The sequence below is a fragment of the Chelmon rostratus genome, chromosome 24 (assembly GCF_017976325.1).
Source record: "Chelmon rostratus isolate fCheRos1 chromosome 24, fCheRos1.pri, whole genome shotgun sequence".
Taxonomy (NCBI): Eukaryota; Metazoa; Chordata; class Actinopteri; order Chaetodontiformes; family Chaetodontidae; genus Chelmon; species Chelmon rostratus.
The window spans coordinates 14,983,346-15,001,776 of NC_055681.1; the positions used below are offsets into that span (position 1 = coordinate 14,983,346).

Sequence of the window (18,431 nt, forward strand, 5' to 3'; positions counted from 1 at the left end):
GAGTATAAATTTATAACCTTTTTCTGTTAGAACCACAGCCCTGATCAGGTCCCAGCCACTCTTTTTCCCAGACAGTGACACACATCTGTCCCTCATTGTTCTGAGTAATGCCTCCTGGGGAACATCACACAGAGCGCAGGCGGGTCAAGAATCAGAAACAGACATAACATATACATATTGAAACACACCATGTGCATACACCCACAGACACCTACCTCTCTATAACTGGTATGGTCCTGGTCTCTAGTTTTGCAAGCTTGGTTGGTATGTTTGACTAGAAACACAACATGCTCCTTCTTCCCTTTCTGCTCATCTTCCTCTGATTGATTAACAACCACCATGGTCACTTTGCAATTAAAAAACTCATTGGCAACTGCCTCCATAATACCTGCAGTAAGATGGAACAAAGGGCAAAAAGGAAGGAAAAGGAGTTATAGATGTGTAGTGGCTGTAACCTGTCATGTTTCTGCATCTGCATGAAATTGAATATGCGTATCAGTCAGTTATTCTCTAGGGCAGCACACTTGCTAGCAGTGCCAACATGGATGCCCTAGCTACTTTGCTGGTGGCTCACACAGACCCTGTCATCCAAGTTCAGATCTTAGCTCTCAATCCTCAAGATAAACCTGGCATTTTAATGGAACAGGCATTTTAAATTCTGTACCTGTGAATTTAAATGCCCCCAGTTTTGATGACCCCCTATTTTTTCCTGAATTTTTTGACTTGATTCCAAATATTTCAGATACAAACCTTATAGTCAAGGGTGATTTTAATTGTACACTAGGAACTCTTTTTCAGATAAACAGTAAAATCTCTCCGATCCAAAAATCCAACTCCAGTGACCTTCTGATGACGTTGATAGTCAATCTAAATTTAGTAGACATATGGAGACTTGCACATCTTACTATCTGATGTTGTGTTCATTAGAAAACCGATAGCTTTGGCAAATTATTATTTCATTTCCAATATTATGTTGTTAAGCATGCAACCAGTAGTGTCTGGTTCTAAAATGTCTCCCCCAGCATTATGAGACCTTAAATTGAAAAAGATTATTTCATGACTATTTCATGCTAGGTTGTCAACTGTCGAAACTGTAACATATAACCTCATCATAATATCTGATCATTTGATACTGTATATGGAATTGAATATTGGCAATGTCAACAACTCAATTTTTATTCTAGTCATCAGAGCTCATATCATAGCCTTTGTCTCTACTCAAAGGAAGAGGGAGAGCACTAGTCTAAAAGATATAGAACATGACCTTGTAACTCAAGATAATGTATCCAAGCAATCCTTACGATACGACTCTTGAGTCAATCACCAAATTAAAATATGAATACAATACTATCATTTCAACAGCTGGCTCACTGATTGCTAAAACACAACAAAAATAAGAGCCCCACAGACTACTCACAAGGTAGCCGCGGCTCTCACAGGCCACTCATACTATCCATAAACAAAAGAGACAGAAAACATAAATTTATAACAGATCCAATGCAGATCAGTAAATGTTACGAGTTATACCAGTCCAAAAGTAAAACAACCAATTCCCAGACCATGAATTAATTTCAAGACAACATTCAGTTCCCCACTTTTGATGAAGAAGCAGCAAAGGCAATCACTCCTCCAAATGATAATAAATCTAAGTATAAATAAATGTCTCAGCAAAAAGACCATGCAAATATGTAGCTAATATAATGCATCCCAATCAAATGGGGGTTTTGTCCTGGGCTGACACATAAACTTCAACTCAGTCTATCCAAGATTATGTATAAGATAAAATAAGATAAGATCAACTTTATTAATCCCTGTCATGATCCGTGCTTGCCACATCTGATATATGTTGAAGGTTTTCTTGTGTGCTGTCATGATCCGTGGGTTGCACGCCTGTTTTTTGTTAAAGATTCCTCTTGTGTGTTGTCATAGTCTGTTTTCGTCACATCCTGTTTTATTTTGAACGTTCATGTCATATTTCTTTGTTTGCTTTACTTCCTGTGTTTTCCTGCCTTTGTGATTGTCTGATCTGTTTCACTCCCAGTACTCCCACTGCAGTCTGGTCAGCGCCATTAGCCCTTCCATCGTATTAGGGAGAGATCTTGTGTTCCCCATAATAAGAGACAGTATGGGTGGTTTATACAGTCTTTGCTTGTCCTGGCACTTTGCTCCAGCTCTTCATCCATCTCCTTATCTTCACAGGGATCTCCAGTCTTTCCACTTGGAGTATGCTCATGTTGCTCAGTACTAACAGCTGTTCCGAGTGTAAACAAGCAGCCGTGGCTGAATGGATCTCCCGATGTTGTCCAGAAAAAAGTTAAAAGTAAAGCACAGGTGTCACCAGTTGTCGACCGAGTCTAGTGACAGAAAAAAAACATGTGAAAAACACAAGAAAACAGTAAGATAAAGAAAAGCAGTCAGAGGTGCTGCAACAAGCTGCCACTTGTGCGGCACCATCTCAAGACTGGATAACCATACAGAAGGGCCTGTGTTGATTGACTTAGATGTCGAAAAGGCTTCCATTCACATCGAATGCATGTATATGTTGGCAACTATAAAACACTTTGGTTCTGGTAAAGAGCTTATTAAATGGATTATTATTTATGCCCAACCCCAAGCAATAATTATTACTAACAATGAAATGTCACAGTCTTTTCATCTTCAGAGAGCCGTTCCTCAAGGTTGTTCTGTTCACCATATCTCTTCAGTTTAGCTATTGCGGTATTAGCCAGCCAAATTAGAGCAAGTAAAGATATGGCAACTTGAATTCACGATAAAGTTAGCTATTTATCTCTATTTGTGGATGATATAGTATTGACGTTTTCCAGGTTACAAGATAAATTGGGAGAAGAGTCCCTCATGGCTTCAGATTGAGCTGGCTACTTCCAGCCACACTTCTCTCCCAGCATGACTTAATCATCCAGTTATTGCAAAACATGCCAACCTATATAAATCCAGTCACTCTTTGAAAGTATGGAAACAAATCTTTCCTTAACCTGGTGAAAGTATACACAGACAGTCCAATTTGCCACAACTATGCCTTTCCTCCTGCCTCTCTCCAACAATTACAACAGATCCATGGTCGACCATCAGCACATTTATATTGGTACCTCCAATTAGGAATTTTATTCGGACTCATATACCACACTATGAACATATGCCAAACATAACATTTTGCATTTTTTAAAGAACTTACAACATACAGTATAAGATCAGGATCAATGCAGAGGATTGAGGATGTCAGTCTGTGTGGTTGTTTTTACCAGGCACAATATGGTGCAGGCCCTTCCTGTCAGAATAGTAGTGAAGAAGCATCTTGCCATCGCCTGTCATCTCCGCCCGGAAAGATGGTGCATTCATTTCCTTAAAAAAAGGAGGTATGATTCAAATTCAGTTTAAGTTAAAAAACAAAAACCAAACCAAAACCAAAAAAACCAAACCAAAATCAAAAACTCAAGAAATCGTCATACTATTTACCAGGGTACAGTTCATGAAATTCCTGTTCTTAATAATGACACATAGCAGTGGTGTCCCCATACAGTGCAGAACAAGTGTAAAAGTAGACTGCACACATGTGCATGTTTTGTGTCTTTTTCAACTACGGATTAACTAGAGCTTTAAAGTGTTGCTGTTGGTTTAAAACAGATGCCATAGTGATACTCATCTCTGCAAACATCATACTATACTGTGTTCATAAAAAAATTATATGTAACTATCAAAGGAAACCTGTGCTACAGTTTGTCTATGTTTTCACAATAGTCATACGCTATATGTACATTGGCAGAGTATACTATTATACTCATATACTGACTTTACTTTGGACAGCTGGAGTGCAGTATTTAGGACTGACTAAGAGAGGTTGGAGGCTGATGCATAAAGATATGATTTGAGTATTTTTGAATGAGTCGACTCTTGAGTATGGCAGAAAGACGATTCCAAAGAAGAGGTGCTTGGTGAGAAAAGGCCCTACAACCTATCAATATTTTTTGTCTATTTTTGGAATAGTCAGGAGACCAGCATTTTGAGATCATAGAACCCTAGCAGGTATATGAAGAATAACCAGAGGTGATATGGAGGATGGTGCAAGTCCATGTAATATTCTATGGGTTTAAAGTAGAATCTTTATGTCAGATCTAGCATGTACAAGAGTGTACTATTTAAGAAGCCAGCTGACCACGACTCGACGCCGGATCGTAAAAGTTAATCAATAGCCTCCTCGCTGCCTCGTCTCATCTGCCATACCTTAACCTGTTCCGCTGCATCTACTGGCTCCATTTCCACCATCATCCACCTTCACCCTCTGCCATCCAGGAACTTTCCTGTCCTGCTTCCAGTCTGTACTCTCCAGCTCTCCCCCTCCTAGTTCTTTGTATTTGCGTTTAGTACTTAGCTTGTCCTGCCAATAAACCTTAGGTAAGGTATTTTCTGTTAGTGATTATAGTTTGGGTTCTTGTTTGATAAAGCATCTTTCATTAGGTAGTTTCTCCACCAGACCAGGACTGTGTTGCTTTTCAGTTGGTGTTATTTTCGGTTTAGTAATAGTCTTTCCCCTGTCCATTAGAGGGCGATAGTAGTTTATGTCTAATTTGGTTTTCCCTATGCCCTGTCTGCAAAGTGTCTTCTGGTTTAAATAAAACTATTTATTTTGCCCAACCTGTGTCTTCTGTGTCTGTGTCTGCACCTGAGCCTCTGAAAAACGCACTGTGACAAGGAGGGCAATGCGATGAAATATGGACAGGGTAATATGATCAAATTTTCTAGTTTTGGCTAATATTTTAGCAGCAGTATTTTGTACAAGTTTGCCAATAGTTGATTTAGGTAAGCCAGAGAAACATGTATTACAGACCATGTGACTGCTTGGAAAGACAGCTGACAGGAGGGAAAAGACCCCACAGGTGCTGGTATGGGCTAGCAACCCATGGCAGCAGTGGCAAGACTTAGCCTTGCTACAACCAGACTTAGCTACAACCAATATAAGGAAAATACCCCAAGAGTCAGCGAGAGCAGGGGTGGAAGATGACTCACAGGTGGATTGCATGGTGACGAACAGGGTAACGGATATGAGTATGTCTTGGATACATGACTCACTGAGGGATGGGGGCACGGACCCATCTCTTAGGGCCAGAGGTAGCAGTACTCAGGTGACAGTGAAGGCAATTAAGGAGAGCAAAAGTTGTGCAGCAGAGGATAAGAGGCTTCAAGTTTGCCCATGTGGCTGGCAGAAAATAACATCAATCCGATGCCTTAGAACTCATCAGGGAAAGAGGAAGTGTTTAGCGGTGGAAGGGCAGAGTGGCCACATCGACCAGTATTTCTTGAGAAGTAAGTCGAATCAGTCGGATGAAGTCCAGCGACAGGTAGAAAACCACAGTTCGCAGGATATCAGTAACACTATCCCTGGGAGGAGGAGGTACGGAGAGGGGAAGCAGTTGGTGTTGAGGTCAACAGGCCAGCCAAGGAGAGAAGCATGGAGCAGAAAGCTAGAGTTAGGTGGCTGAGGGCAAATGATAGTAAAGAGTGGGAGGCAGTTAATAGAGATTTATCAGTCATATTAAGCAGACTTAGAGGAGATGTAGTGGAGAAATTGGATAAAATTGGAGATGTGATCTACTCCTATGGTCGAGAGAGATTTGGGGTGCTTGTCAAAAGGAAAGGTGAGAGGGTGCAGGTCAGCAAGTCTAGGCGGCAAAGAGAAAAAGAGAAGTTAGTAAAGGAAAGGAGGCAGTTAAGAAAGCAGTGGAGGAAGGCGTCAGAAGAAGAAAGGGAGGGAATTAATGTATTGCAGGAGGAACTAAGAAGCAGGTTAGCAGTACTCAGAAGGGCAGAACACCTTAAGGAGAAGAGAAATAAGAAGGAATGTGCAACGTCAGCATTTTTTAGGAACCCCTTTAATTTTGTGAAAGGCTTGTTTAATCAAGAAAAAGGAGGGCAACTTAAGGCAACAAAATCAGAGATTAAACAGTATTTGAAGTCGACGTATTCAGATTCAAAGGAGAATAGGAACATAGGTCTTCCACCTGACATGCCACCATTGGGGGAAGTGGAGCAGGAGATGGATGTTAGCCCACCTAGATTTAGAGAAGTTGTGGAGGTGGTTAGGCGTGCAAAGGCTTCTTCGGCCCCAGGGCCTAATGGAGTCCCCTACCGTGTCTGTAAGAGTGTACCTGGCATCTAAGGACACTATGGAGATACCTGAGAATAGTTTGGGAGAAACAAAGTATTTCAAGAGCATGGCGCAGGGCAGGAGGTGTCTTTATCCCTAAGGAGGAGTCATTGGACCTTAGCCAGTTTCGGATGATTTCTCTCCTAAATGTCGAGGGAAAGATTTTCTTTAGTATCGTAGCACAGAGGCTGGCTAATTGCTTAGAAAGGAATGGTTTGATAGATTCGACAGTGCAAAAACTTTACTTTATTTTCACTGCCATTTGCCTTTGATATTCTTATTTTGATATTCATTTGCATTTGATATTCTTTTTTGTGCAATACTTTTACTACTGTTTACTATTTGGCTATGTTATTATTATTCTTATGTATATAATCTTTTTACTGCTCGCTATTTTTATATTTTTATTATGTATAGTTTGTTCTTTATAGTCTTATTTTCACTTATTTCACTGTGTGTAATGCTGCTGCTGCACTGCAATTTCCCAGCTTGGGATAAATGAAGTATATCTATTTATCTATCTATCTATCTATCTAAAAAGCAGGGATACCAGGATTTGCGGGATGCTTAGAGCTTACTAGCATGATTTGGCATCAGATTCAGACAGCTAAGAGGGAGGAAAGAGACTTGAATGTTGTATTTTTAGATCTGGCTAATGCGTTTGGGTCAGTGCCGCATAACCTTATTTGGAGTTCCTTTCACTACTTTAAAGTTGTTAACTCGGTGAAAGCATATTTCCAAGACAGTGTGCAAGTATCGCAGAGCTCACAACAGGCTGGCAAAGATTGGAGGTTGGTATTATGGCAGGATGTACAGTTTCCCTGCTAGCTTTCACAATGGCTATGGAGGTAATTATTAGGGCTTCCAAGTGGGTTGTAGGTGGGGAGAGACGGCAGAATGGAATGCGTCTTCCACCAATTAGGGCTTATATGGATGATATGCTAACTTCAACAGTGCCATGTACAAGGAGGTTGTCAGATAAAGTCAATCAGAATCTCAAGTGGGCTAGTATCAAGTATGAAGTATTCATCTTTGACTCTACCTCTTTACTTTCTACCCCCTACCCGAACCAGGGTTTGCATCCCCACACCCCGCTTTTATTGGTGCAGTTGGTGAGAGGCAGGAGTAGATGATGGTAGTGCGGCAATTGGCAGTTACATGTAGCATCTAGGCCTGTGGTAGCATTGTAGCAGCTAACAATAGCTAAAGCGGTGGTAGTATCTTAGCAGTTAGTATTGGCATCTAGCAGTTAACATAACAGTATAGGTGAATCTAGCTGTATTGTGTTCTTCTGTTCTTCTTAGCGGTTAGCATTAGCATTAGCTAAATGGTAGCATTGGTACTGGCCACTACATGGAGCATCTCCTAAACAGGCCTGGGTCAGTTGAACATGGCAGTGCTGTTTGGATTGTGTAAGAGCAGTGTGAACTGGCACTAGGGGGGGTGACTCTGGGACGCCGGAGTTCACCGCCTTGCCTCATGGAGGTGTCGTGGGACTAAGAAGGTGAAACACTGTTGAAGGGAGGTATCCACCTGATGAACCCCAGAGACGTGTTAGGAATCACTGCTCTTTGGCATGTATCGAGGCAGATTAGGGGTCCAAGGTTCTTCACTGAGAATGAATCCTCTTTTTGAGCACAATTATCTTGTGTTTAAATTAACAGAAGTGAGACAAAGCCTAGGTGAGACAAATGAACAAAGTGTTTCAGCAACAGCCATGGAAAGAATGGGACGAATATTGGCAATGCCTCATTAAGTAGAAATTTTTCATATATTGTTGATAATGTTCTTCAATGTAGAGATTAGGATCAAATAGAACACAGTGATTCCTAATAAAAGGGCTTTCTGAAATTGTGGAGATAAGATCAGAAAATGTATTTCTAATCTACTTTGGACCATCATTTAGCATTTTAGTTTCCTCAACATTTTGAAGAAGGAAGTTAGATGGCATCCATTGTTTGATTCCTGACATGAATTGTTTCAGTTTCACCAGGCAGATAGTATTGACCCCACCATGCTTTATTTTCTTACAGCATGATTGAAGCAGATTCAATGACACTTTCTGACACTGCTAACAAAAGTTAATTTAAACACAAGATACTTGTGCTCAAAAAGAGGATTCATTCTCAGTGAAGAACCTTGGAGCTCTAATCTGCCTCTATACCTGCCAAAGAGCAGTGATTCCTAACACGTCTCTGGGGGTCATCAGGTGGAAACCTCCCTTCAACAGTGTTTCGCCTACTTAGTCCCACTACACCTCCAGGAGGTTAGGCAGTGAACTCCGGCGTCCCAGAGTCACCCCCCCTAGTGCCAGTTCACACTGCTCCTACACAATCCAAACAGCACCGCCACGTTCAACTGACCCAGAGATGCTCCAGGTAGTGGCCAGTACCGATGCTACCATTTAACTATTGCTAAAGCTACTGCTAACCACTAGGAAGAACAGAAGAAGACAATACAGTTCCGATGCTACCATTTAGCTAATGTTACGTGCTAGCCGCTACCTGCTAAGAGGAACAGAAGAAGACAATAAAGCTAGATTCACCTATACTGTTAATGTTAATTGCTAGCTACCAATACTAACTGCTAAGATACTATCATACTCTCACCGCTTTAGCTATTGTTAGCTGCTACAATGCTACCACAGGCCTAGATGCCACATGTAACTGCCGATTGCCACACTACCATCATTTACCCCTGCCTCTCACCAACTGCACCAAGAAAAAGCGGGGTGGGAATACAAACCCTGGTTCGGGTAGGGGATAGAAAATAAAGAGGTAGAGTCAAAAGATGAAAGTAGGGATTGGATACAGACCCTTGTTCGGGTAGGGGGTGGAAAATTTAGAAGGTGCTGAAGGTGGAGGCCTAAACCACAGACTAGATTTAACAGCCTCTTCTAACATTTCCTTCAAGAAGCAGCAAACCCTACCATTTCCTTCAAAAAGCAAACAGAGCAGGAAAACAAACCCTAACATTTCCTTCAAGAAGCAAACAAAACAGGAAAACAACCAAAAAGATCAAAAAACAAGCCAACTCTGTGTCTTACCACGCAAACTCACCTGAACAGGCCGCATGGTCCCAAAGAGAGACTCTAGCTGGCCACACCCCCACCTTATCTAAACTTCCTGGTTCTCTTCCTATTGGCAGAGCGAGAAGATGGGGCGGGGAAAGCAGAGCAGAGGAGAGGTGTCTTGTTCAGACTTTAACCTCTTCTCTTGCCGGGTTAGGCATGCATGTCCTCTGCCTGCCCCCCCCCCCCCGCCACTGTCCCTATTTCACTCCCCAACTACTATTATTTCTCCTGATCCATATCCACTGACTAGACCTAGCAGCCTCATCTGACATCTCCCTCACTGTCTTTCTTAAATTTTGCCCATGCACTCCCAGCTCCCTCAACAGTGAAACAGCTGACCCTGCAACAAAACCTCTACACCCCACTTCAACCGGACAGACCCTGGTCTTCCATCCCCTCTGCTCAGATTCTGTCTTTAAATCTGCATACTTAGTCTTCTTCCTTTCATAAGCTGCCTCCACTGAATTTTCCCAAGGGACTGTTAACTCAATAAAATACACAGTCTTTTTACTCATGGACCATAAGACAATGTCTGGCCTCAGATTACTATAAACTATTTCCTGGGGCACAACTAGCTTTCCTCCCAAGTCGACCTGCATTTGCCAATCATCAGCCCCTACCAGGCAGCCACCTACCTGCTTTCTCCCTGACTTAGCAGCTCTATTTTTCTCCCCCTCTCGAACAAACTGCACATCTAACCTCTCCTTTCTAGAACTTCCAGAATTCACCTGCTTCCTTCTCTCCTCAATGCCTGCGGCTAAGCTTCTCAGCACCTGATTATGCCGCCATGTATACCGGCCTTGTGATAAGCTAATTCTACAACCTGACAAAATGTGCTTTAAACTTGCTGTACCTGAGCAGAGTGGGCACGATTGATCGCCCTGTACCCAGAGACTTAGGTTCTGCGGGGTTGGCAACACATCGTATGTCGCCCCTATCAGAAATTTAATACGGCCTTCCTCCATATTCCACAGGTCCCTCCAACTAAGTTTCCTCTTCTCAACACCTTCCCAATTCAACCATTGTCCCTGTTTGGCTTGACCAACTGCTTTTGCCCCTCTTAACAACTCCTCCTGCCTACGCACCTGTTCCACTACAAGCTTTCTTTTCTCCTTTAGACCTGCTTTATACCACACTGGTTTGCCTGGGCCAAGCCCCAAGCCTCCCCGGCCAAATTGAACATTTCCTACTATTTCTGCATGCCTAAGAGCTGCCTCTGCCTCCTGCACTGCTGCCCTTGGGTTCCATTTCCTCCCCCCAGAAGGATTCGGAACCACATTGCTAACTAACATGTCCTTACTCCCAGATAATAAAAGTTCTGTCCTAACCTTAGTGCATTTAAACTCCTCTGTTAGACTGGATACTGGCAGCTGAAGCATTCCTTTCCCATACAAAGCTACATTGCTTAAGCACCTGGGAGCACCCAACCATTTTCTAATATAAGAGCTAACTAGCCTTTCCATTCTCTCTGCTACAGATAATGGGACTTCATATACTGACATTGGCCACATTAACCTAGGATACAAGCCAAACTGCAAGCACCACAACCTCAGTTTTCCTGGGAGCCCTGATTTATCTATTCTCTCCAGCCCTTCTGCAACATCCTTTCTAAATTGCACAACCTGTTCAACATCATTCAGGTCCACATTGTACCACCGTCCTAGACTCTTAACTGATTTCTCCCTAATTGTTGGGATTTCCTCACCATCTATAGCAAACTTTCTATCACTTACTTTCCCTCTGTATATTGAAATACTCCTTGACTTACTAGGCTTAATCTTCATACTAGCCCACTTGAGATTCTGATTGACTTTATCTAACAACCTCCTTGTACATGGCACTGTTGAAGTTAGCAGTGTCATATCATCCATATAAGCCCTAATTGGTGGAAGACGCATTCCATTCTGCCGTCTCTCTCCACCTACGACCCACTTGGAAGCCCTAATAATTACCTCCATAGCCATTGTGAAAGCTAGCGGGGACACTGTACATCCTGCCATAATACCAACCTCCAATCTTTGCCAGCCTGTTGTGAGCTCTGCGATACTTGCACACAGTCTGATGTCTTGGAAATATGCTTTCACCAAGTTAACAACTATCTCCGGCACTTTAAAGTAGTCAAAGGAACTCCAAATAAGGTTATGTGGCACTGACCCAAACGCATTAGCCAGATCTAAAAATACAACATTCAAGTCTCTTTTCTCCCTCTTAGCTGTCTGAATCTGATGCCAAATCATGCTAGTATGCTCTAAGCATCCCGCAAATCCTGGTATCCCTGCTTTTTGCACTGTCGTATCTATCATACCATTCCTTTCTAAGTATTTAGCCAGCCTCTGTGCTACGATACTAAAGAAAATCTTTCCCTCAACATTTAGGAGAGAAATCATCCGAAACTGGCTAAGGTCCGATGACTCCTTCTCCTTAGGGATGAAGACACCTCCTGCCCTGCGCCATGCTCTTGGAATACTTTGTTTCTCCCAAACTATTCTCAGGTATCTCCATAGTGTCCTTAAGATGCCAGGTGCACTCTTATAGACACGGTAGGGGACTCCATTAGGCCCTGGGGCCGAAGAAGCCTTTGCACGCCTAACCACCTCCACCACTTCTCTCCACCTAGGTGGGCTCACATCCATCTCCTGCTCCACTTCCCCTAATGGTGGCATGTCAGGTGGAAGACCTATGTTCCTATTCTCCTTTGAATCTGAATACGTCGACTTCAAATACTGTTCAATCTCTGATTTCGTTGCCTTAAGTTGCCCTCCTTTTTCTTGATTAAACAAGCCTTTCACAAAATTAAAGGGGTTCCTAAAAAATGCTGACCTTGCACGCTCCTTCTTCTTTCTCTTCTCCCTAAGGTGTTCTGCCCTTCTGAGTACTGCTAACCTGCTTCTCAGTTCCTCCTGCAACACCTTAATTCCCTCCCTTTCTTCTTCTGTCGCCTTCCTCCACTGCTTTCTTAACTGCCTCCTTTCCTTTACTAACTTCTCTATTTCTCTTTGCCGCCTAGACTTGCCGACCTGCACCCTCTCGCCTTTCCTTTTGACAAGCACCCCAAATCTCTCTCGACCATAGGAGTAGATCACATCTCCAATTTTATCCAATTTCTCCACTACATCTCCTCTAAGCCTGCTTAATATGACTGATAAATCTCTATCAACTGCCTCCCACTCTTTGCTATCATTAGCCCTCGGCCACCTAACTCTAGCTTTCTGCTCCATGCTTCTCTCCTTGGCTGGCCTGTTGCCCTCAACACCAACTGCATCCCCTCTCCGTACCTCCTCCTCTCCAGGGATAGTGTTACTGATATCCTGCGAACTGTGGTTTTCTACCTGTCGCTGGACTTCATCCGACTGATTCGACTGACTTCTCAAGAAATACTGGTCGATGCGGCCACTCTGCCCTTCCACCGCTAAACACTTCCTCCTTCCCTGATGAGTTCTAAGGCATCGGATTGATGTTATTTTCTGCCAGCCACATGGGCAAACTTGAAGCTTCTTATCCTCTGCTGCACAACTTTTGCTCTCCTTAGTTGCCTTCCCTGTCACCTGAGTACTGCTACCTCTGGCCCTAAGAGATGGGTCCGTGCCCCCATCCCTCACTGAGTCATGTATCCAAGGCATAGTCATATCCGTTATCCTGTTCGTTACCATGCAATCCACCTGTGAGTCATCTTCCACCCCTGCTCTCGCTGACTCTTGGGGTATTTTCCTTATATTGGTTGTAGCTAAGTCTGGTTGTAGCAAGGTTAAGGCTTGCCACTGCTGCCATGGGTTGCTAGCCCATACCAGCACCTGTGGGGTCTTTTCCCTCCTGTCAGCTGTCTTTCCAAGCAGTCACATGGTCTTTCCCATGTTGTCAGCTGCTCTATTCACAACAGTCACTAGCCAAGCTAGTTGTGAGTTAATTTAAACACAAGATACTTGTGCTCAAAAAGAGGATTCATTCTCAGTGAAGAACCTTGGAGCTCTAATCTGCCTCTATACATAAAAAAAAAGATCCTTGAATGTCAAAGTGAAAACAGATTTTAACATATTCTAAATTAATAACTAAAATAAAGTACAAAGTGCTTGTTTGCATTGGCTTCATCCCCTCAAAGTCAATACATAGTAGCACTGGCAGTCATTACAGCCTTGAGTTTGTGTGGATGTCTTTATCACCTGTGCACATCTGGACACTTGCAATTTTCCCCAGTTGTTCTCTGTAAAAGTGTTCAAATTGCTTGGGCCAGTTTTTAGTACTTAAAAATTGGACATACTGGCCTCTGATTCAGAAGAATCTGCAAAGTGTTTAGAGACATGGCATCCCCTGACAATTGCTAAGTTTCACAAACGTTCACCTGGACTCACACGTCATCACAATGTTATGTAAAAACACTTTTCTGGCCATTTTCCAACACACTAACTCAGGAACAGTATGAGAGATAGTGATAATATTTCACATTTGGTCAGATACTGAACTGGTCACACTAATCATAGGTGCCCACCTTGAAGCTGAGGTGACTGTATATATCTTTAGTCTAAATAAAGGCCTACATGCAAATTCCAAAGCCTGATAACAAACTCAGAACAAAGAAATATCACCAAAATCCTGTCATGCATTGCAAATCACATACAAGAACCAGATTTGGCCTGAAGTCAAATCCTGGTTTCCCTTTGAATGAGACCCATCAGGACTCAAGATAATCCCCACAACATGGCCATGGCATCATTAAGGATATGAATCAGCACTCCCCACTGTGAGTTGCTACTCGAGGCGCACAGTTCTTAATCAAACCTTTGTATTTTAAGTAACCAAGACTCTCCATGTTCACTGAGCATGTTTGGATCCTCAGAAAGATCCGCTCGTGTACCCAGCAAGCTTATTTTACCTGCAGAAAGAAGACACAGATCAACTGGGTCAAGTCAACTGTTTTCCTCTACTGCTTATGAGGACCAGCCTGCTGTAAAACCACCAACAAAGCAACATTACGGCCCCATCATCATCTGATCCCAGGGTGGTGACCCAATAATTATTAATTCATATTAATAATTGTATTAACATTAAGCCAGATATTGGTATCAATGACTATCCTTAATACTTGCTAATAACCAAATCTTGTCCTACCAAACCCCAACAGTACTTTTCTCAAAACAAATAAAGTGTAGAAACCATGGTAATGATTCTCTCCAGTGCCGACGCAATTGGCAGCCTCTCTTGCAGCTCCGTGTGCTCTTCGCACTCTTTCTGTTTTTCTTTTCTACCTCTTTCTGGGCTTCCTGGAAAGTACTAATCTATCTTATGGATATGGACTCTTCAACACGGACACTTGTTAATTCAAGGAACTTTTTACATGCCTTGAGAGCAAAGTCCCGCTTCGGTGTGGTCCTTTACCTGTGTATGTAAGGAACCCATACCGAGGCTGCAGAGCCGGCGCTATGCTAAAAGTTAAGTGGCTAGCAAAGAAGTGAAGATTCAAGCCTACGGTGCCTTCATTGATCATGGGAAACATGAACTCATTACCGAATAAGATCGCCGAACTGACTGACGAAGAACCTAAAGACCTTCAGGAAGTGCAGTTTACTGTCTCTTACTGAGACGTGGCTAACAGCTAGCATCCCAGATGCTAACATGGAGCTACTGGACAGTCAGAGGGGACAGAGACACAAGAGCATGTGGGATGCGCAAAGGAGGGGGACTCGCATTGTATGTGAACAAACAGTGGTGCAATCCTGGGCACGTGAACATTAAAATCTCCAGCTGCTGCAGGGATATTGAATTCATGGCTGTAAGTTTACGTCCCTATTACTTGCACGCCATTGTTCTCATTGTTTACATTCCCCCGCGCGCCGACGCAGAGGCTGCATGTGACGTCATCCACAGCGCTGTGGCCAAACTTCAAACACAGCATCCTGAGGCCCTTGTGCTAATCTCTGGGGACTTTAATCATGTCACTTTGGACAATATACTGTCTACTTTTCACCAGTATGTGGACTGTAACACCAGGGGGAATAGGACCATAGATGTGATGTATCTAAAAGTGAAGAATGCATACAGAGCCACCCCCTGCCTGCACTGGGGAAAGCAGATCACAATCTGGTCCTGCTCAAACCTCACTACACACCAAGAGTGAGGAGACTACCAACAACCACACGCTCATTCAGGAAGTCAACAGGCCCTGAAGGACTGCTTTGAGACCACAGACTGGGAAGCATTGCAGGGGTCTCACAACGAAAACATGGAGGAGATGGTTGACTGCACCACAGACTATATTAACTTCTGTATGGACACTGTTGTTCCAGTAAAATCTGTACACCGCTTTGCTAGAACCAGAAGAAGAAAGCCTTTAAAGATGGTGACACACTGGAGATCAAGAGGGTACAGAAGGAACTCAGAGCCCAGCTCAAAAAGGCGAAGGAGCAGTACAGAAGGAAAAGAGAAGAAAGTATGCCGAACAACAACATGAAGGAGGCTGACACCTCTGAGCACAGCAGCCCCTACCCCCACCCTCCTACTCCCCCAAGCCATCACCAACACAGATGAGGACAACCGACAACTGACAGAGATGGGAGTTGAAACACACCTGGTGGCATGGATTACAGACTACCTGACTGGCAGACCTCAGTATGTGAAGCTGGGGGACTGCAGGTCCAACACTGTGGCCAGCAGCACAGGAGCACCGCAGGGAACTGTGCTCTCTCCGGTCCTGTTCACCCTGTACACGTCTGACTTTCAGTACAACTTGGAGCTCTGTCATGTACAAAGGTTCCTGGACGACGCAGCAATAGTGGGCTGTATCAGGAGTGGACAAGAGGATGAGTACAGGAAACTGATTAAGGACTTCATCACATGGTGTTACTCCAACCAACTGTTCCTCAACACCACCAAGACCAGGGAGATGGTAGTGGACTTTAGGAGACCCAGGCCGTGTCCAGAACCTGTCAAAAAAGGGGACTGCATGGAGGTGGTTCACACCTACAAATATCTGGGAGTGCAGCTGGATGAGAAAATGGATTGGACTGCCAACACTCTGTGCAGTGTCCTCTGTGCAGGAAAGGACAGAGCCGCCTGTACTTCCTCGGGAGGCTGGCATCCTTCAACATCTGCAGTCTGTGGTAGCGAGTGCCCTCCTGTACGCAGTAGTGTGCTGGGGGAGCAGCTTGAAGAAGAAGGACACAGCATGCCTGTACAAACTGGTGAGGAAGGCAGGCTCTGCGTTGGCACAGAGCTGGACCGTCTGACATCTGTGGCAGAGCGACTGTCACTGAACAAGCTCCTGTCCATAAGGTAAAAGCAATAATCAACACAACAACTCCGGACTCACTACACACTCACACCACACACCATGGACACACGCACTTTATCACACACACATCTATATGCTGGACTTACGTGTGGACAAACCCACTGTTGCACACTGTCATTTTGGCACAACTGCACTCACATTTTACCACCAGATGTCTATCTTGTATAGCTTAGTTCTGTATTTTTATCTCACTAATTCTTCTTATATCGTTCGTTTGTATTTTGTACTGTATTTTTGCCTCATTACTTGAAAATGACTGTTGCACAATGTCATTTTGCACAACTGCACTACTGGGCTCACATTTAACCGCCAGATGTTTATCTTGTATAGCTTAGTTCTATATTTTTATCTCACTATTTTTTTCCTTTTTTTTTCTTATATTGTTAGTTGGTATTTTGTATTGCATTTTTGCCTCCTTACTTGAAAGTTGTTCTTTTTTGCATGCCCTTGTGTTTCCACGCTTTGAACAGCTGGAAATGTAAATTTTTCTTTGGAGATTAATAAAGTATCTATCTATCTATCTATCTATCTATGTATCTATCTATCTATCCATCTATCTGTTCAGGTCGACAATTAACACAGATTGACTAGATGGTGAATCAGAAAGCAAATCAAAAACTTGGGACTTGAGATACACAAATTTAATCTGTTATCTAGCTGTCTGACATGAAACATCAGGGATTATGTGATGAATCAGATCAGTCCGATCCAGTCAATAACTGATATCCAATAGTGTCAGCCTTTAAAAGGCTTTGGTGGAGGCTGCTCTTTTGTATCTTCACTGATTGCTCCTCAGAGAACTTATTCACTCCTCACTCCTCAGAGCAGAAATAAGAGCTTTGAGATGGCCTTCTAGACGGTGAGTCAGAACAACTAGATATATATATATCAAATAATAGACTTGAGACATACCGGGTAATACAGAATTTATTTTCCAAGGGCACCTTAGCCCCTTAACGCTGATTGTCGCAAATTCGCATCATACTGCTTTAATCCACATTGCTGAATCGCGCATGCATTCCTCTAATGTCGGTTTGTGCATTTTCAACACACACCTAGGAACCTTTTGCAAGCACTGGTTTCTCATCGGACTGGTCAAAGTGAAAACTACATCTGTTGTGTTGTTGTTACAATGTAATGGTTGCAAGCCAATTTTTTGGCTTTTATGATGCACATTTATGAATTTGAAAAAGAAAGTATTTTTATGCAAGTTAGCGACAACAGGCATTAATGCTTAAATGCAAGCATTAATGGCTGTTGTTGCTAATTTGCATCATACCTACATTTATATCTATTGTATGTGCTACAGAAAAATTAACAAACTCTTAATTTAGGATCAATTTGAAAACAAAAACACAAAGAATTATTTTTTAATATAATTCTAAATTAATTCAGGCGTCAAGGGGTTAAATGGTCTGATCCAATTTTTGCATAAAGTACCGCCTGGGACTATACCAAGTACTCACTGTTTAGGGAAATTTGCTGAAATTGTTCTTTCAAAAAAATGTAAAAAACTGCCATGCGTAGCAAAATGTTTCCTGACTTCAGTTCCCTATATGTAGCATGTTCTGAAAATTCTCCTCCATAATCAATGGTCCTGTACATACTTTATTGCAGTTTTATGAGAATCTCAATTGCTATTGTGAACAATTAAAATTCACCCAGGACCCAGGAACCCAGAACTCAGGACCAGCCTAACCTGGTGGCAGTGCACTTCAGAAAGGCAAATCACCCATTCTTCCTTGCAAAAGGCTACTAGTTCTGTGAAATTGTTGGGCTGTCTTGTAAGCACTCCTCTTTTTCAATTATGTTATGGTCGAGGTACTGAGAGAGCGACTGCATACCTTCCGCTTGCTCTCTTGAGGTAGTTGATTGTGGATTTTGAGGTGTGTTTGGGATCATTATCCTGTTGTAGA

At 42.9% G+C, this 18,431-nt stretch overlaps 1 protein-coding gene across 1 annotated transcript in view; it reads right to left on the reverse strand.

The window, feature by feature from the left end:
• Positions 1–18,431, reverse strand: part of gucy1b2 (guanylate cyclase 1, soluble, beta 2) — a 53,880-nt gene that overhangs the window by 29,294 nt on the left and 6,155 nt on the right. Inside the window, exons 5-7 of the mRNA XM_041965814.1 lie at positions 3,261–3,360; positions 216–388; positions 18–114 (exon numbers count right to left, since the gene is read on the reverse strand). Coding sequence (XP_041821748.1) covers positions 18–114; positions 216–388; positions 3,261–3,360 — 370 coding nt within the window. The remainder of the gene's footprint in view (positions 1–17; positions 115–215; positions 389–3,260; positions 3,361–18,431) is intronic.